Source organism: Daktulosphaira vitifoliae, unplaced genomic scaffold (genome assembly GCF_025091365.1).
Source record: "Daktulosphaira vitifoliae isolate Bord-2020 unplaced genomic scaffold, ASM2509136v1 Scaffold_4, whole genome shotgun sequence".
NCBI lineage: Eukaryota > Metazoa > Arthropoda > Insecta > Hemiptera > Phylloxeridae > Daktulosphaira > Daktulosphaira vitifoliae.
In genome coordinates this window covers 18,332,033-18,352,965 of record NW_026099575.1, presented here as the reverse complement: position 1 = coordinate 18,352,965, position 20,933 = coordinate 18,332,033, and the positions used below count along the sequence as shown (strand labels likewise).

General features: G+C 24.0%; 2 protein-coding genes across 3 annotated transcripts; both read left to right on the top strand.

Annotated features, from left to right (window-relative positions):
* Positions 1-3,029: 3,029 nt before the first annotated feature.
* LOC126904367 (protein tumorous imaginal discs, mitochondrial-like) lies at positions 3,030-11,745 on the top strand. 2 transcript variants are annotated; one of them, XM_050683360.1, is made up of 9 exons: positions 3,030-3,313; positions 4,446-4,666; positions 5,319-5,555; positions 5,616-5,784; positions 5,855-5,986; positions 6,251-6,444; positions 6,737-6,950; positions 9,734-9,812; positions 11,486-11,745. In XM_050683360.1, the coding sequence occupies exons 1-9, from the start codon at positions 3,172-3,174 to the stop codon at positions 11,487-11,489; spliced, it is 1,392 nt and encodes a 463-aa protein (XP_050539317.1). In that variant the 5' UTR covers positions 3,030-3,171; the 3' UTR covers positions 11,490-11,745. The 2 variants fall into 2 exon arrangements, with proteins under 2 accessions (XP_050539317.1, XP_050539318.1); XM_050683361.1 differs by lacking the exon at positions 9,734-9,812 and having other exon boundaries at positions 3,031-3,313.
* A 1,897-nt stretch (positions 11,746-13,642) lies between these two features.
* Positions 13,643-20,933, top strand: LOC126904417 (tumor susceptibility gene 101 protein). Its single transcript, XM_050683441.1, has 10 exons — positions 13,643-13,801; positions 14,429-14,489; positions 15,134-15,218; positions 15,683-15,748; positions 15,812-15,975; positions 16,044-16,167; positions 17,979-18,292; positions 18,660-18,860; positions 18,915-19,048; positions 20,608-20,933. Exons 2-10 carry the CDS (start codon positions 14,445-14,447, stop codon positions 20,792-20,794), a joined length of 1,320 nt encoding a protein of 439 aa, XP_050539398.1. The 5' UTR covers positions 13,643-13,801; positions 14,429-14,444; the 3' UTR covers positions 20,795-20,933.

The following is a 20,933-nucleotide window of genomic DNA, read 5'->3' as shown; positions in this document are numbered from 1 at the left end:
CACCCTGTATAGCTTTAAATAAACAGAAAAGAACTTTTTTCTTTTCTAATGGCAATATGTGGCTCAAAATATTGCTTTCGGATAATAAATGTTGGGTCCTATGCAGGCCCGCATTTAGGGGGGGCATTGGGGGCATTTGCCCCGGGCGGCAAATTTTGAAGGGCGGCAAAAATCTTAATAGGTATACAATTTTTAAAAATTAATTATTTTTATTTAATTTAAAATTTAAAATAGATGTCTAATGTAAACAAGGGAAATTGCTTTGAAGACTTTTTTTTTTTTGCTCAACTAAAAAACCCAACCCAACACTTTTTGGGGGGCGGCAAAATTAAGTGCACCGGGCGACAAAATTCCTAAATGCGGCCCTGGTCCTATGGAAAAGAAAGTGACTATAATGTATTTAAGTCGTCTCCGTTTGGTATAAAACTTTATTCCAATATGACTAACTTACCGGAAAAGAGATATTTATCTAGAAACTGATGAAGCTCAGTCATTTATTTTGGTACCAGACAAAGTGTTTGCGCTTCTTGGACATTTATTAAAGACATTTCCAAGTAGGATACCTTTAATGAACGAAGAAATATTAATTATCGACTATCAAGGGTTCATCATATTGAGTATACGGTCAATATTTTAATAATTCTATCAAAAAAATGGAGGGTGTTTCAATCAGCGATCTTAACAGAGCCAGATTTTGCAGTATATATTAATAAACAATCTTGTATACGTCAAATTATGTTAGGCGATAAAATGGATATAATTTTGAAGAGCTGTGATTAAGACAGTATTTAAAATAGGACTAGACTGTGCAACTCTTAAATTAATGCAAAAATGTTGAGAAACTACTTTACTTAGAATGTAAACTATCCAAATAATGCACTAAGCTTGTAAAATAGAGTCATCATTGCAAAGTAATAATAATTAAGTTTTTTTTTATATATATTACTAGTGTATGTTTTTATTATTGTTTTTTAAAAGCGTCGGGTGTTCAACACACGAAAAATATGGCACAAAGCCCCCACGTTTTTTTTTTAATAATACTAGTATTTTTTGTTCATTATTGTTTTAAACTTATTTTTAAAATTATTTTTAACTTTTTAGTTCGATTTGATTTAAAAGAGTGTTTTTCAGTTTTTTTAAACTATATTCATTTGTAGGGATGGGTAGTTCGTGAGTGAGTCAATTCAAAGAGTTGACTGTTTTAGGTGAACTGAATGAGCTGAATCAGTGTGCCATGGTACTGTGACTCAATGACTCAGTGTGGACTACTAAGAATTGAATTTAGTTTAAAACGTCTTATCAATAAATTCTGAATCATGCGAATTGTGATATATAGATTTAACTTACAGAAGTAGAAGTTAATGGAGTAACATTTGGGTCATCAATCGTCTCTTCTATTACATGAGTCTATTTAATAAATTTACTAATGGATGCTTAGATTTAATATATCTAATTAAATTTGAAGTCGAAGAATAATTATTTTTTAATTTTATACGACAAAGTCCACACTTTACATGAATATTAACTGCTTCAAGTTGAAAAAAATCCCAAATAACACTTGATTTATTCATTTTAAAATGAAATAAAATACCTTCGTAAATTAAATAAAGTGTTTCACAATTTTCGATTTTGTGCACAAGATTTATTGTAATCACAGGGAACAGCATTGACACAATGAGTAAAATTTTAAATAAATAAGACTAGATTATACATAATATGTTAGTTTTTAGAACAATATTCATTCAAGAATAGACCTGTAATTGCATACAAGAAAATTTTGAAATATACGAGAGAAGAGACCTATTTTCTCACTGCATGCACTAAACATTAAACGTTGATAATACCTACATTGTATTTATATACCTAATTTAACACATAAATAAAATATTTGTTGATGTTAATAAAAAAATAGTTTTTTTAGATTTTAAATTTACTTTTTATTTCAATAATAATTAACAAATTTAAATATAATTAGTAAAAATATTAAACAATTTAATAGAAAAATATTTTATAAACATCAAATAACTAAATAAATTACTTTTTGTGTAACTATTGTGGGTATGTATTGAGAATCTAAAATTTTAACAGAAGAAAAAAGGAATCAAACTATTGAATGATTAAAAGTTTTAACTAAAAATTAGCTCAACCATCTTAAAGGTAAAAATCAGGGTTTGAGGCCCATTATCTCATAAAATTATTAATTAGTAATAACCAACTACTTTTTCAATAATGTACATACAATTTGAATTTGATTCTCATTTCTTTCGGGCTTTAATTTAATTCCAATATATATAAACAAATAATAAATAAAAAATTATTGATAGCAATATTACATTTCATTTTACAATAGTAGTTAATAAATAATAATTATTTACAATGAGTAAAATAAATTATTATTCACATTTGTGTAAAACAATAATTCATTGATATTTCATATTTGATATTAATCTAGCTAAGATAACTATTAAGGCGCATTTAGAAGGCACTCTATGAGTATGCCTTGTGAGTTGCGAGTTGTAATTCGCGTTCGACAAACTTCTACAACTCACGAGTCAGAATCGCGCCTTTAAAGATTCGACGATTTGTGAGTTGACTCACTGAGTCAACTCATTTGAGTGAACTGATTCAAATGAACTGATTCATATCAGTGAGTCAAAAATCCCATCTCTATTCATTTGTGTTCTACAGCATATATATATATGAATTTAAAAATGAGCAGTTTTTATCCCTAACCTTTTCGTATGTAACCAGCTTTAGATATACCATAAAATAGATAAGAATTTAAAGATATTTTCAGTTTAAATTTCTGTAAATTGAAATACAAAAAATGTACAGATTTTTAGGAGTAATTTGGTATTTATTTAAGACTATCTATGACAAAAACTTTTGTTTTTAATTTTTAATTAATAATTGGCATTAATTTATAAAAAAGATTGAGCGCAAGATTTATTTTTTTATCGGTTAAGACTCCTTATCACAGAAAGTTAATGAATGATTATCTATGATTGTATTCGTTATCAATAATTTTACTTTTTTATTATAATTATTTACCTCATGTGATTTTATTTTACAGTTATGTAAGAATGTTTTTATATTACTCATTAGAATTTTTGAATGAACAAATGTATTGATTAATTATCTTAAATTCTGTCTGCTTGAAATTATGAGAACATGCCGGCGTGTAACATGAAACGTGTTTTTTTCTTAGTTCCTATTAAGAAATTTTCTCCGTCATTCATACAATTAAACCGTTGCCATTTTTCTGCATATCACAAGTATCCATTAATTAATAAACAACCACCATTAATTCGTGGTAATATTTAATTTATTTAAAAAAAAATAAATATTTTTATACATTTATTTATAAAGATTGTAAATATTTAAGTTGTTAAATGATATGTATTATTTAGTATTTTTAAAATTATAAACCACTTATGATTTCAAAAATAACTGTTAGTATTTATATATTTGTAAATTTATCAAACCATAAATATAAATAACTTGCTGTTCTGTATTAGTTACTTAATATTTACAAAGGTTTTTCTTAAATACCAATTAATTTACTTAATTACTACATATTATTCTGGGTTATTTATATATTTCTATTTTAAGACTATTTAAAAGGATTTATATTCTTTTTTATCACACAACTTGTGTTGTTCTAGTATTTTTCAATTTTTAAATATAATATCGTTGATCATTATTATTTTCAATTGAAATCAATGTATCATGTGGCGATTCTTTATTTAAATAAAATTTCAAAAATGTTCATTTTAATTCATATTATTTTTTATTATTATTATAATTATTTAAAAAATTTTTATAATTTATCGTATAAGACTTTTCTTTTATCAATACATAATTTATTAAATTAGTTCTTAACAGTGAATAATTAAGTACTAATTTGCAAAGTTTTTCTATTTGATTTTATTAATTAAATTTTTTCAATATTAAATTGAAAATTTATACACATTATTTTATTAAATTTTTCATTATTTATATTAAATCAGAATTGGGCTTTGTCAGTTTTATTTTTATGATTACAGTTAATGTGGCAGTTATATATTAAGTTATGTTTAGGTCACATTTTAATATATATAAGGATAGAACTACTTACTTAATTTAAGTCTTTCTAAGATCATAAAAATTGTTGAAAATTAAATACATACTTTAAATTAAAAAATAATTAAATGTAAAGAACCACAAAAATTACTATAAAGAATTACATATATGTATTTTTTGAGAACAATGTTAGCACCATCAGTACTAAACATATACCTTTTTTTTGTAATATTTGTAGTTTATTGAGTTAATTTTTTTTTATATTCATAGTTTAAAATTAATATTTTAATAAATTTTTTATTTTAAATAATATTAGCCACAAGTGATCAATTCTTATTTTGTAAATATTGTTTGATTATACATATAATATTATCGATTTTCAGCTATAAATCCAGTTCAACAGACAAGTTATAAATTTGTACATACTAGCAAAAAATTAAATAATAAAAAAGACTTCTATAATATCTTGGGTGTTCCAAAAAATGCCTCACAAAAAGATATTAAAAAAGCATACTATCAGTTAGCTAAAAAATTTCATCCAGACACAAATAAAGGCGATCCAAGTGCAAGTAAGAAATTTCAAGAAGTTTCAGAAGCTTACGAGGTTGGTTTAATATGTATTTAACTGTTCTATTTATCAATTTAGTATTAGTATATAAAATTAAAGAAAAATAATATATTTATTAGTAAATTTAAGAACTCGTCATTCTAATTTCTAATTTAAAAGTAATTTATATATAATTAATATTGTCCCTTGTTATTCAACTATATTTCATCTATTTTTCAATTAATTTACTAAAGCTTTCAGTTGTTGTATTATTTAGAAAATTTGGAGATATATCCATGTCTTTAGTTTTATAATATTTTATACGTACTGACAACTCTATAACTTTTAATACAACTAACATTTCGCTGTAAATTTTTTCAAATTTTTAGAATAGCCAGTTTATGTAATATAATATAAAACTAAAGACTTATCTGTAAATATTTTAAATAATATGAATGTTATATTTATTAAAATTTATTATAACATCAATATTTAAACATATTGTTAAAATTATAACATCATATCAATATTTAAAAAAAAAATTTTTTATAATGTAATAATTGAATTGGTTTAATTCAATTTATATTAGTATATTATTGAATATTTAATAAATAATATACTTGTACTGGTCTTAGTTTTTTTTAAATATTGTGAATTTAACAATTTATAATCAATTGTGTTATTTTAGTTTTGTAAAATTATTCTATAGGTATTAGGTGATGAAAATCGAAGAAAAGAATATGATACCTGGGGTTCAGCAGGAAACAATATGGGCGGTTCTGGTGGAATGGGAGGTGGAAATTATCAAAATTCTTGGAGTTTCCAATCTAATGTTGATGCAGAAGAACTTTTTCGAAAGATTTTTAACCAAAGTGGCTTTGGTAATTCTGGATCATACCAGGAAGATTTTGCTGATTCAACTTTTGGGTTTGGAGCTGCTGAAGAAGTAACATATAAATATTTTTTTTTTAAATATTTTATTAAAATATTTTACAAACATTTTCAGGTAGTTGTTCGATTAACATTTGAACAAGCTGCTCGAGGTATTAACAAAGAAATTTCATTAAATGTAGTTGATGTCTGTCCCAAATGCCGTGGAACACGCTGTGAATTAGGATATAAAGCAACTACATGCACAATTTGTAATGGAACAGGAATGGAAACAGTATCAAGAGGTAAAAAAAATATTACTTTAATTCAAATATTTACATTAAATAAAAATTTATTTTCTTTTTAAAATTATAGGTCCCTTTTTGATGAAATCAACTTGCAGAGCCTGCCAAGGTACTAGAGTGATTATTAAAAATCCATGTATGGAATGTCATGGTAAAGGAAGTACTGTACAACGTAATAAAGTGACAGTTCCTGTACCTGCAGGTTAGTTATTAATTTAAAATTTTTACCTTTTTATGGATTTATAATTCAATAAGTATGTTTTTGCTCATTAAAAAATTATCAATACATTATTTATATTCCTCTATGATCATATCTACAGATGTAGAATAGAAAGAAAAATGTATAGAAATAAAAATTAAAGACCTACATTGAAAATATTTTTTAAAAAAAGACTAAAATTTATTCTTTTTAAGATTTTCAAAACTGAAATTTACTTTTATTAAATTTGTAGTTTGTATCTTACAGGAATTGAAGATGGACAGACTATTAGAATTGTAGTAAACAGAAATGAAGTATTTGTTACTTTTAAAGTAGAAAAGTCGGATTACTTTAAGAGAGATGGTTCAGATATTCATACAGAAGCTAAGATATCTATATCACAAGCATTGTTAGGCGGATCTATTAGAATCAGGGGGATTTATGATGATCATACTGTACAGGTAACATATTTCTTAGTTCATTTTTTTCTACAATTTGTAATGTATAAGAATACAACCCCTGATTTTTCATGAAGTAATGATGCATATGAATTTACAAAAACCAAACTAGTCATGAATTTCTATTTCTATATATTAATGATTTTCATTTATTTTATAAAACATATTTTTATTATTTACTTAATTGTATCAAAGAAAATACTCTGAATGTCAAATATTGATATTTATATTGATTGTAATAAAAGGCTTTAAATTCATTTTTTATGTTTAGTATAACCACAATCTATCATTTCAGATATCTCCTGGTACTAGTTCACACACAAAAATTCGTTTAAATAAACAAGGCTTAAAAAGAGTAAATTCTAATAATCATGGAGATCATTATGTGATTATTAAAATAGAAGTACCTAAATCATTATCTAGTAAACAAGAGACCTTGATTAAAGCTTATGCAGAAATTGAAAGTGATACTCCTGGAACAATTAGAGGCATAAATTACAAAAAAGATGGTAAGTTTTTAGTATATGTCATATTAAAAACAACATACGCAAGATTTTTTCAAGGACAGTCTCACAATATATATCTTTTTATCACCTTTTTAGCATATCATATAATAAAATGTTTCCATCTCATTTTAATAAAGTATAGCAGAAAATAATAACAATAGTACTCTAGTTTATAGCAATAAATGTTTGTACACTAAGAGCATTTTGAAATGCCTTATAAATAAACATTTAAAAATTTTTTTACTTTCTTTATTGAAAAAATTTGATTTGTTAGGGTGATAAAAATCTGGTACGATTTTTATCAAAATTTTATTTTCTCAAAAACTATTGAGAATTTAAAATTTTTGTAAAAAGAAAAATTATTAAGTTTATAAAACTCTACAATAATATGAAGTTAAATAAATTTTTTTTTATCCCTTCAGGGATAAAAATGTTTATTTATAATTTTTTTAATTGGGAACCACTATTTTTGATTTGATATTATGATAGAAAAAAAAAATTACAAACAATTTTGTTCTTATAATTTTTTTTATCCGAACAACCGTTTATGTTTTATAATTGTTTAAAGATTTTGAGTTTGAGAAAAAATATTGTCATTTATTACATTTCATAATATCGGTGGCAGTGCAACCAGTATTTTTGTTAGATCCTTTAGTCTTACAAAACCATAAACTTAGCTATTAATAATACACCGTAAACCCGATTTGAATCTATTATTGTAATAGACGAACGTTAATCGGATAAAAAAAATNATTATCACTCATTTAGTGCGTAGTAAATTTTTATAGCTAATATACCTGTCATAACTTGATCAATAAAATTTGGTTTATGTAATAGCAAATAAAAATAATGACTTCTGTATTTAATACAGTAAAATGACAATAGAAACTGGGCCTAAAATCACTTAACTTTAACAAGCTGTAATAGACGAACGTTAATCGGATAAAAAAAATTATAAGAACAAAATTGTTTGTATTTTTTTTTTTCTATCATATTATAAAGTTAAAAATAAGGGTTCCCATTTAAGAAAATTATAAATAAGGGTTTTTATCCTTGAAGGGACGAAAAAAATAATGGTTTGACTACATATTATTGTAGAATTTTTTGAACTTGATATTTTTTCTCTATAATAAAATTTAAAATTCTCTATTTTCTGAGAAAATGAGTGTCTTACCAGATTTTGATCACTCTGTATATATTTTTAAAATTTATAAAGTTAATTTTTTAGTCGTCATATAATAATTTGAAAAGATACGTTTAAATTTTATTTATGGTATCTGATCAAGGTGGTGTTATAACCCCATTTTTAATATGTCACTGGAATAATACATGTATCATATATTGTTTTAATAAAAATAAAAAATTTAATTTTAATTAAGTAAATTGAGTATTCAAAATTATATTCTAAGTATAAAACTATATGTTCAAAATTACAAATTTTAATTAATATTTATTTATGTACTTACACATTTAATACTTGACACATTTGTTTAAATATAACAAATGGGTTTAAGTGAGTATCTAGAAAAAAGATCCAATAAAAAATAGTATTTACATTCTAATAAGAATTTCATTAAATAATTTTTATTCTTTAAATAGACTACAAGGTATTCACACAATTATTATTGTAGTGTAAGTAATTATATATGTTGTATTATATATTTTTGGGTTATTTTGTTACTTTAACTAACATACACATTTATGGATTAATTATATGAATTTTAAAAGCTTAATTATTTAAAAAAACTTTGTTATAAGTTACCTTAGAAACTATAAAAAATTTATTCTCAGGACCACTACAAAGGGAGAGGTTCAGAAGGACCAAATAATTAAGGATGAAAGGTTTTTTTTTTCAGTGTTATGATTTAAAAATAATCAATGTCCATCTTGTATAGTCTGGTGTAAAAACCCAACATTTTTTGCACGGATGATATTAATTTGTGCTTAGCAATGCATGATGTTTACACATTTTAATTATTTTCTCTCAGTGATTTTATAAAAAGAGTTTCGTGTTATGATTATTTAATTAAGAAGTAAGTGATAAAGGTATTTCTTGAATGATGATATAATGAAGCTGTTTTATTTTGATCAAAAAGTGAGTTAATAATAGATCTTTCTTACTTATTACTGATTAAACTTTGAATATGGGTAGCTAATTTAAAAAAGGCGAATTTTTAAATTACATGAATTCTATGCAAATATGCCGGTAATTTCACAATATATTTTGATACAAAGACCTTTAACTTTTCCATAGGCATTAAGAATTTGAATTACACTTTAATAGGTAATCAAGTTAAGAGAGTAATATGACAAAATTGTTGTTGACTTGTAAGATGATCAATTTAATCTTTGAAATTTATTGACCGAGTTTCCTGCACCACTTATATTTAAAAATCTACACCTTAGTAATAAATCAAATTAATAATAAAATTCTTTATTTTTACCAAAATTAAGTGTTTACGATCAAATCTTATTTTGGTTATTTTCCATTTTCATTATGGTTTAATGTAAATAACTTCCATTAATGCAATATTAAATACATAATGTCAAATCTAGAAAAATCTGATGCACTGTGTAACCCGCTCTAGTGGCTTGTTTAATAAAAGGATTTTATTTGTCTCAAAAATATTATTTAACCACTATTATAGAATATCAATATTATTGGAAAACTGTATTAAATATATGAAAACTATTTGCTGATGTCAAAAATGTGTCAATTTATTGTGATATCTAGAGATCAATTTTTCTAATCAATTTTGAATTTAAACAAAACTCTTTGTTTTTAGGACCCCAAGCTGAACAAAACCAATCATTCCCAAATGCTGGTGAAGGATTGTTATCAAAAATAAAGAAAGCAATATGGGGGTAATTAATCATCATTTAACAAGTAGTAAACTAATTAAATTTTATGCTAATTTAAAGCTATAAAAAAGAAGAAAAAGTCCTTTATTTTATTTTATAGTAGAATTGAATAATTCTAAGCTTCATATTTTATGAAATTTTCCATAAATATTTACTTTTATGAATATAATAGGTGTGCATAAGATTTTTGCTAAGGGTGTGCTGAATTTATTAAAATTTTATGTTTAGTTTCATTAGATCATTAATACAATAAGGCTTCATTTTATTACGTGCTACAGAAAAGGTTAATGTTATTATTACAGAATACATGCAATCCTATATTGATTGTTGAATACCTTGTACATAAATTAGTGAAATAAGTTGGTTTTCCAATATATACTGTTGCAGTATATCATAATCAAAATGGGGGCATTGTATAGGATTATATTGCATTAATTCATCATAAAAAAAATGACAATTATAATTTTATGATTGAAAACAATAAAATAATTTTAGTTACTAAGTATATCTAAACAAAGGTCCAGATAAACAGTACTGTATATGTTTAGGGCTGATGATGAAACATTTTTACTGGAATACATATATATATAGTTTTTAGTTATTTTTATGGCTCTCTAAGTTAAATATTTTTTTACTTTACTATAAAATATACAATTTTAACTTTGATGCAAAGCTGAGAAGGTATTAATTTTACTATGATGTGTTTTTTTTTGTGTCTGTTACCACTTTTTCTCAGCTTTCACCGAACCGATTTCTTTCAACGATACGTCAAAAGATCACAAATTGTATATAGTCAAACACATTACTATCAAAAATTGAAAAAATTGTCCTCGTTCCCTGTAAATGTGGGAAATCACCAAAAAAAAATTACAAACTTAAAAATTGTTAATTTTCGACATTTTGCAATTTTTTTTTTACTTAAAACTTATGGCAGTTTTAAGTAACAGTTTAAGTAAAAATGATCAAATTAATATGATTTTTTATTATATAAATACGTAAGGTACTTACCTATCATTTGGTATACTTTTTTGATAAATCTGACCCTTTACCTGCCCACAGAGAGTATTCAAATTGACAACTTTTTCACAAAAAATTAACTTTTGAAAGTGTTTTCATGGTGAAAACAAACATTAAAGTTAATAAAAAAAATACGATTTTTGTAAAAAAATTATTTTTAATTTGTTTAACTTTATAATACTTTTATAATAATTTTTTTATAATAAGTAGTATTTAAGTAGTATTTATATTCTTCTTTTATGCAACATTATTTTTTTTTTAATTGGACCATTTCCCTTTATTTATTTATATATTATAAATATATTACACTTATAAATCATAAAACTTGTAATCAGGATATAAATAAGGAAATAGGAGATCATGTAGCTTTTGCAATAATTCACCAATTTTTTAAAATTAAACACTATCTACAGATTTGCATTGAAGCGTTTTTTGTGGTAGTGATTTTAATCACTGTCAGATATCATTATACTTGACCCAACTATGCTACGTCTCCACTGTGCCGCGACCCCACTGTGCTGGGTTTATTTTTTTTTAACTCCTTTTACACTATGGTGTTTTAATATTTCATAAATATGAAACTGAATTTACTTTATGAATTAGTTATATTTTAATTTAAAATAATGTAACTAACAAATAACTTGTTTAATTATTTTTAGGTAGTAAGACATTTAGTGACAGCTCTGAAGAATCACAAACCTTAAATAACTTAAGAAATATTCTGGAAAAAAAATAGAAAGAAGTTGTATTTGTTAGTTTATATATTATACTATAATACCATCATTTTTAGTATTTTATTTACTAAACACCCTTTTTTAGTTTTTATTGTTTTTATTTTATATGCTTGTATAATTTATTTCACTCTATTCAATTTGTTAAGTTTTACTAAAATACAAAACAATAATCCTTCATTTAAAAACTCTAAATATATTTATAATTATCCTAGCTAGTTATTATAAGATATCTCATAAAAGTTAGGGAATTATCTAATAGTCCCACTCTCAATTTTTATTAAAAAAAAACTTTTTTTTTCCATGGGCAACCTCCTATCAATAGTTAAAAAACTTTTGCTAAGTGTGTATTGTAAGACAATTAAATATTCTTAAGCACAATTAGTTTATTTCTTCTCTCCTTTAAAGTATATAAATTTATGTGTCATTTTCAACTTTAGAGGAGGGCACTAAGTGTTCTCTAGATCTTATGGATTGTGCCTATGTAAATGTTAATAAAAAAACAATTTTTTGATTATACTATAAAATAATTGAAAAATTTGTCGTAACACAAAGCAGAAAGTAAAAGCGTACGAAGAAGATGAGGATAAGGAGTAGCCTGCTGTCTAGGTATTCACGTGCGTGTTGTCATACAGCAGTCACCGTACTCGGCTTACACTACGGGTTAGATGTGGGTGTCGAAAGGCTATTGTTATAGGAAAGGAATAAGGGTAACACCTAGGTATGAGTTGCAGAATAAGTGCAAGACACAAATACTTTGAGTATAGGAGAGGACAAAGAACAAGGTTAACAGAGTATGAGGTGCAAGACACAAGTACTCTGAAATGTTGAGGAAGAGAGTAGATAGGTTAAAAAGGAAAAACAAAGACTTTACTTTAAGCAATAAGCGGGACAGTGACAACTGAGTACTGTTACTGATGAACGACACAAGGCACTGGAGTCAACAGACCAAGATGGCCAAGTCATTTGGGTTTTTATAATAATTTGGACTATTGCCAATTTAACAATAAATATTAATTGGTAATTCATCAGTCTCAGGAAGCGGATGTGCCATCTGTATTTTATTATAATAAATTTTCACAATAATGATAACGTGACACCATCACAAATTTAAGCACTTAGAATCAGTTTGATTGTGCCAAAAGGCCTCACATTATGTTGGAGACCTTTTTTTTTTACATAAGGGGATTTTAAGGAAATTTCTTTCGGAGCTTCTAGGTTGAAACTTCTGTAGTCTTTATTATCTGTGTATTTATAAGGTGATGGTTTAACTATACTTCAAGCAAAATCTTTAAAAATATATAACATAACAATTTTTTCTTTTCAGAAGTTAATAGTATCCTATGTTCTATAATTTATAAATAGAAACATTCATATTTAATTAATTTATAAAATAAAAAATTATCTAATTCAGAAAATAACTGGTCGGCAACAATTTTTGAACCAGTATTTTAAAAGATATTAACACTTGTACTAATAAGGCTAGAGGAGTAAAGTGGGTCTGATTATTCGTATCTCTGTGCATATATAAACCACACTACTTCTCCCGCCATAATATAAAAGTCCTAATATCTTTTAAAATACTGATTCAAAAGTTGTTATTGACCAATCATTCTCTTATTTTTAAGTTAGCAAAATGTTTTCGTTTTAAACATTTAAGTTGATACTACTTCAAAGGGGAGAGAAACAATTTTTTTTTTATTATAGAATATAAGATATTATTAATTTCTGAAAAAAAAAATTTAATTTTTGATAATAATAATGATTTATATTTTTAACGATTTTGCGTAAGACATAGTTCATGTTATATATACTTTGTACATGCAAGTTCAAATTATCTTCATAAACTATGAAAATTATATTTTCGTAAGTGTAAAAATTAAATTACTATACTACAGTACTTAGTTCTATGTTAGCTTATTCTATTGGTTCTCAAAGTTAGAATGAATTGTAAAAATATTCTACCAAGTCATTTAAATTAATATACCATTATACGCTATTTGAAAATAATTAAGTAGATAGCGCCTTCTCGATAATAATTTGGAACAGTTCTATTCAGATAACAGTTTGATATGCTTATGATATTGAAAAGCCAATGGTTATACACATATTTCTTGACGAAGTCGTAATCAAAGTATACATATTTTTTATTGAATTACTTATTAACAAAGTTTTTTAAATTTTCTCAAAACAGCAACAAAATATGTTTTGTTTTTTATATTAAAGGTGGCACTGTTGTAATAGGTAAGTTTATATGAATAATATGAACATAATATTAATACTTCTTAATTTACTGGCATTAATTTATATATAAATAATATTAATACTACATCAGCTATTTTTTGTTTCAATCGTTTTTATAAAATATTTTATAACTTAAAACTAATTTCTATTATCAACAATAATTTAAAATTTTAGCTGTGTTTAAGCACATAGTGAGTTAATTTTTTAATTTAGGACATGATTTTAGAAAGACTGAAAAGGCTCTATTTTTTAACAAACTTTTTGCTCATTCTAGGTATATCGATTTTTATGTGCCCAATTGGTTGTATTAAAATTGATTTATAATTCATGAGATTTCTTATTTTATCTGTTTGAATTAATTGAGATTTATTTACAGATCCTCAGAAAAATAGGCGTTGGTAGATAAAGCCAACATCATTAAGTATAGTTAGCCTTCTGTCTTAAGATAGAAATTATCCTTAATTTCAAACTATATTTTCTGAACAATTATCGCTTGGTATAATCAAAATTTACTCTAATAATTAATTATACCCAAATTATAATGCATATTGCAAAATGCTAGTTCCTGTTACATTATTTCAAGACTAAAAAGTTACAAACACTTAAGAAAATTATATTGTTATATAGGTTTAACCATCTAAAAATGATTCGTATTGAAGAAAGTCGCTTAAAGTCATATTTGACTATGGTAAGTTAAATTTTTCTCAATTTCAATTATGATATAGAGTATTTAGTAAAATATAATTAAAAATTAGTGTGCAATAATATTATTGCCAAGAGGCTAAAGTTCTCCTTTGTAATTGTAAAAATAATTGCTTTGCTGTATGAAAATAACTGCTAAAATCTTCAATTATATTTAACTTTTTTTTTAATTTTATTATTAATTTTTTAAATAATTTTCAAAATAATGAGTCAAAAATTTTTTTTTCACCAGTTATTTTCCTAATTTTTTTATTCTAAAAGTTAATTAAATATGAATTTGGCTATTAAAAAAAAAAGTCGACACTTTTATAAAGCATAAGGGATGAACTAAAAAAATATTTAACATTTAATAAATCAAGAAATATATGAAACTAAAAAAACGTAAAAAAGAGTACCAAAAACAATTTTCTTAACATAATTATTATTTTAAGAGAATTCAAGTGGCTAATATTAAAAAAATCATTTTGTATATAAATAAAAAAAAAACTTCTTTCAGAAATGCGTTGTAAAAATATTTTTAAATGTTTTATTATTTTTGTCTATGTAAAATTTATTAAAATAACAAATATGTATGTATGTTATGTGTATCATGTATATTATTGATATTATTGTGGTTATAATTTTTTCCAGTATAAGTTTCCTGAACAAACAAAAAAAGAAATTATAAAAGCCTTAAATAGTTATCATGGTCTTATTTGTAACTATGAAACTTTTTGTAAGTATTTCTTATATTCTATTGAAATAGTTTTTTTTAAGCTTATCAGTTATTAACTAAATTTATAATACTTTGAACAATCTTGCACAGTAATATAAAGTTATATTTTATTACTTTTCTCTTTGAAATATTCCTTAAAATTTGTACTCTTTTATTTCTTTGTAACATATAGCAAAAGAGCTTTTTTAAGTAAACAAGAATATAATTTGACCTGATTTTTAACAATTTTTGAGTTTAAAACAAAATTTGTACCAAGTAATCCTTATCTTCATAGTTAATAATTATACTAGCCCATAGTATTAGTATTTATACTAACTTTTTTTTTGAAAACTATCATTTTTATTTATTTATTAGAGCTAACCAAAATTAAAAAATAAAAATACCGAATTAAAAATAAATTTAAATAAGAACAATTGAAAAGTTAAATATACTATTTTATCATAATTTTTATTATTTACTTTTAGTGTTCTCAAACAGAATTGAAAAAAAGTTAATAAATTTAAGTGGAACAATACCAGTTATTTTTAAAGGTAAAATTTTTATCAAATTATCAAAGTTCATCTATCATAAATATTATGTTTGTACTATTTCAGGCACTACATACCATATTCCAATTTGTATTTGGCTCATGGATACACACCCGAATAATGCACCTATTTGTTATGTTAAACCTACTGTTGATATGCGTATTAAAATGTCAATGTATGTAGATCATAATGGAAAAATTTATTTGCCATATTTGCATAATTGGACACCGGTAATGTATTAATAAAATGATTAAGATATTTTTAGTAGTAAATTTTAATGTTATACTTTGATAATTAGACTACTTCCAATCTGCTGGAATTGATTGGAATTATGACAGTAACATTCTCTGAAACACCACCTGTATACTCAGTAACTCGAACTGATCCAGCTGTAAACCCTGTGCCTTATCCTACCCAAATGCGTAAGTAAAATATTTTTTAATACTACTATTTTTTTATTTGTGTATTTGATATTGAATTTCATAAATTAAAGTTTTGTTATTTAAAAAAAATAATTTTATTGAATTGATTCTATATATATTTTTAAAATTATTAATCCAGATATCACATTTGTTAAATGTGATGAGAAAATTTTTAAAAAATGAATGAATCAAAACAAAATTTTATTATAAATACATTTGATTATCTCTTTTACTAGACATATTTTTTTTTGAAAATCGGACCCTTTAACAACTCATGCGGAGCATTCAAAATTATTAATTTTGCATTAAAAGTTAATTTTTCAAAATGTTCCTATAATTCTGATATCATTAAATATATCTTAAATGAAATATGTTTCATTTTGAAAAACAATAGTTCATAGAATAGCTGAAAGTATTACTATCAAACTATATTTTTGTCTAACAGTATTTTAATCTTACAGTACTATAGTCAATTCATTTCAGATCTAGTTCCTCTAAAATAGATCTCTTTCCCTTTTTCATTCCTGTTTTGTTAAAAAATGTTTATAAACCTGCTATAATTAAATTAATATTATTACCATTTAAAAGGACTATAAATTTTTTTTTTTTTCATTTGTTCTTTATATGTATACACACATTTTTAAAAAATTAGTAATAATATCTAAACTAAGAATTGATAAAAAAAAGTCTAATTTCAGATTTGAAAACAGCGCAAAAAGTTGATTTAGAAAAATATATTTTTGATTCTGATGAAAGTTCCTTGTAGTTCAGTATATTCATAAGTAACAAACATTTTTTATTGAAAAATATTGCATCATGCCCTTTAAATTATTATTCACGTTAAAAGTAAAGATATATACTACTTTATTATTTTTATATCTTCATAAATATTACAATATTAAATTATTGAATATCAATTTCATATTACATTTAATTACTATAATTATTATTTATTCATATATTATACTTTTAAACAAAGAACAACTAATCAGGATATAATTAAAGAAATATGTGTTTATTTTGTTTTTGGAATAATCCACCAATTTCTTAAAATTAAACACTATCTACAAATTTGCATTGATACATTTTTTATAATTGTGATTTTAATCATTATCAGATATTATCTATACTTGTCCCAACTATACCACGTCCATACTGTGCCACGATCCCACTGTGCTACCGTTTTTATAATAATTATGGATTACTAATAGTTATTAATTTTCACTAATTTGTAAAGAGTTATAATAAAATAATTTAATACTCAAAGATAACTGCTAAAATTCTAGTAAACTAATTATAGTATACACATTATAAGTCAACAAATTTCAATTTAATCATTTTATTTCAAATAATAGTAAATTTTATCTCTAAAAATGTAGATCAGCTAAAATACTTTTCAGATTAGTTTTGTTCGCCCAAAAATACTATTTAGCTATATTATAGTTTTGTTAAATTATTTTTTGACTGAAATATTTTTTTTCTGATAAAATACTGTTGCCTATATAATTTTCAGTTTTCCTATAGGAGAACAGCATTCAAAATTTATAATGCATATTTATCATAACTTCAAGTTTTTCAAAATTTTTGATGTATAACAAATATGATATATAATATAAGAACAAATTTTAGAATATAACGGGAAGAAAAAATGTTTATGGTTGTACGTAGAATGTTCCATAGGCCATTATTTTTTCCGTTCTTCCACTTTTAAAAGCTTAGAGTTTAATATTTACAATCTATTTAAATATTATGTTTTTTTTATATTATCATATACTAATTATGTTTTGTAATTTTATTATATTTTACATTAGCGTATAGTGGAAATAATTCAAATGTGATGCTACCATATCCACCAATTTCATCACAACCTACTTCTGCCACATCTAATATTCCAACGACTTACCATAGTAATACTACAACTCCTTATCCTTTATATAACAGTCAGTTTCCTACTCCTTCATATCCAACAAGTTCAGCTAATACAGCTAGTTTTGCACCTTATACACCTCCATATCCCATTCAAAATTCGTCACATAATATTCCATATCCTCAACAAAATACATCAGTTAAACCTGAATATCCTCCATATCCAACATCTGGTAATTTACCTAATACTGCAACAGGGGTAAGTATTTTAATGTTAAATTTTTTCATAGTATATTAAAAAATTTTAAAATAGAATTAACAAGTCGTAGAATGTAGGAATGTAACAACAATGTTAAGTAATTGAGATTCTATACATTTTTTATATTATTAAATTAACATGCACTATAAAACAAATTATTGAATAAAAATAGTTCCTATTTCAATTTTAATATTAAATGAAATTGTGTAAAGGCAGATATTATAAAACAATTTTCATTCCAATAAATTGTTTAGTTTTTAAAGTATTTTTTAACTATTCTTAAGACTTTTGGAAATTTCTTTAACGTAATATTTAATAAATATTAACTTTAAAAGATAACCTAATTGCTTAAATTTTATGAAACAAGTTAAGTGATGGTGGCACAATTACTGAGGAACATATTAAAGCATCGTTGCTCTCTGCCATTGAAGATAAAGTACGAAGACGTTTTAATGAACAAATGGCTCAGAATAAAGCAGAATTAGATATACTTTTACAGTCTCAACGAGAATTAACCTTGGGAAAAAATAAATTGGATTCAATTTTAACAAGCCTTAATAAAGAAAAGGTAATATTAATATGACATAATATTTTAAACACTAACTTCTTTTTTTTAATTTAGATAGAACTAGAACAAAACATTCAAGTGTTGCGTGATAAAGAGATTGAACTTGAAATAGCTATATCAAAATTATCTGTAGAAGACAATATTGATATTGATGATGCAGTTACAACTACTGCTCCACTTTATAAACAGTAATTATACTTTTTTGTATACATGAATTAAGGTTCTATATATTTTGATAGTGAGGAAATCTAATGCTCAACTCAAATTGTTGGTTAAATTGATAGTTAAATAATATAATAAAAATTGATCACTTGTGGCTAATTAATTAAGTAAAATTAAAAATATTATTAATTTAAAAAACTAAAAAATATTAAAAATATTAAACTCAAAGCCACAAAAAAATTAATGAAAAGTCGCGGATACGTATTTCGGAAACAATGTTACCATTATCAACGCTAATACATAATACATAATAGTATGTGTTTAGCGTTGATAATGGTAACATTGTTTCCGAAATACGTATCCACGACTTTTCATTAATTTTTTTGTGGCTTTGAGTTTAATATTTTTAATATTTTTTAGTTTTTTAAATTAATAATATTTTTAATATAGTTTTAATTTTACTTGATAGTTAAAGATATTTTTTAAATTCTTTATGTATTTACTAAAATAAATAATTATTTGTTTAAATTTTTCAATAATTGAATTTTTTAATGTGTTATTTGAAGTACAATAGTATTATTGCCAAGTAAATAGAATATTCAATAAGTAAGCAAGCGGGTTGTTATAGTTCCCATTGTTGGTACCAATTTAACTGTTTCCTTACTGAACAACCGTGTATGAATAAATTAAATATAAATATCTAATTAGACAGTGTGATTTTTTTATTATAACCTACTCGATTACTCACAAAAAATAATTAAAATGTTTTTTTTCTGACCTTTAATTTACATGTTATTCTTGAATTATTAGCCATGCAATACTTTTTAAATTAATTCCTTATGCTTTGTAAGGGTGTCAACTTAAGTTTTTCAAATGGACACACGTATTTTGAATTTAATAAAATTGTTGAAGTTTTATTTAAACAGTAAATGACATTTGAATTTTTAGCATAACTTTATTTGCTTATTAGATATAAAACTTTAAAGTTTTGATACCCAAAATATATTCTTAAAGTGTGGTCATAAGGCACATTTTTGTGAGTTAACATTTTTAAATACACCAACTAGCAATACCGAATACATATCTGTTGATAATCATAATTGATAGTAAACACTCAGTATATGCAATAATGATATAAAAAAACAATTAGCTATCTGTAATTGTAATCCCTCATATATTATCTTATTATATAAGTGTTCAGTAAGTAAGAAACGGGTTTCTATTGATCTCATTGTTTATAACAATATAACTGTTTCCTTACTTACTAATACTATCTAATAAACAAATAAAGTTATGTTAAAAATTCAAATGGCATTTACTAAAATTTCAACAATTTTATTAAATTCAAAATACGTGTGTCCATTTGAAAAAATAATATTGACACCCTTACAAAAGCATAAGGAATTAACTTAAAAAGTATTGCATAGCTAATAATTCAAGAATAATGTGTAATGAAAAATCAGAAGAAAAAAAATTTAATTGTTTTTTGTGTCTAATTGAGTGAATTATGATAAAAAAAAATCACCATTCTAAATTATCCTTGAATTTTCGTTTATAATTGCTAATTGGATTAAATTTTATTTAGAATTTTAAATGCATTTGCTGAAGAAGCAGCTACAGAAGATGCCATTTATTATATGGGAGAAGCATTAAGAAGAGGAGTGATAGATTTAGAAGTATTTTTGAAACAAGTACGAACACTTTCACGTAAACAATTTATGTTGCGAGCATTAATGCAACGATGCAGACATAAGGCTGGATTAGTAGCCTGATTAAAAACCATGAAACTTTTATATAAAATTAAATATATTTATTCATTTAGATTAATTCTGTAGTTGTTTTAAATCTTATAAAGATATATTTATATGTCAAATCTCTACAATTATTATATTAGTACATATTATACTTGAA

Excerpts from the sequence above, each read along its gene's own strand:
- LOC126904417 (XM_050683441.1), top strand. The coding sequence starts at position 14,445 with ATGATTCGTATTGAAGAAAGTCGCTTAAAGTCATATTTGACTATG. Across the intron at positions 15,976-16,043 it reads ATTTGCATAATTGGACACCG|ACTACTTCCAATCTGCTGGA; the intron begins GTAATGTATTAA and ends TTTGATAATTAG. Across the intron at positions 19,049-20,607 it reads ACTGCTCCACTTTATAAACA|AATTTTAAATGCATTTGCTG; the intron begins GTAATTATACTT and ends AATTTTATTTAG.
- LOC126904367 (XM_050683360.1), top strand. The coding sequence starts at position 3,172 with ATGCCGGCGTGTAACATGAAACGTGTTTTTTTCTTAGTTCCTATTAAG. Across the intron at positions 4,667-5,318 it reads AAGTTTCAGAAGCTTACGAG|GTATTAGGTGATGAAAATCG; the intron begins GTTGGTTTAATA and ends ATTATTCTATAG. Across the intron at positions 6,951-9,733 it reads CATAAATTACAAAAAAGATG|GACCCCAAGCTGAACAAAAC; the intron begins GTAAGTTTTTAG and ends CTTTGTTTTTAG.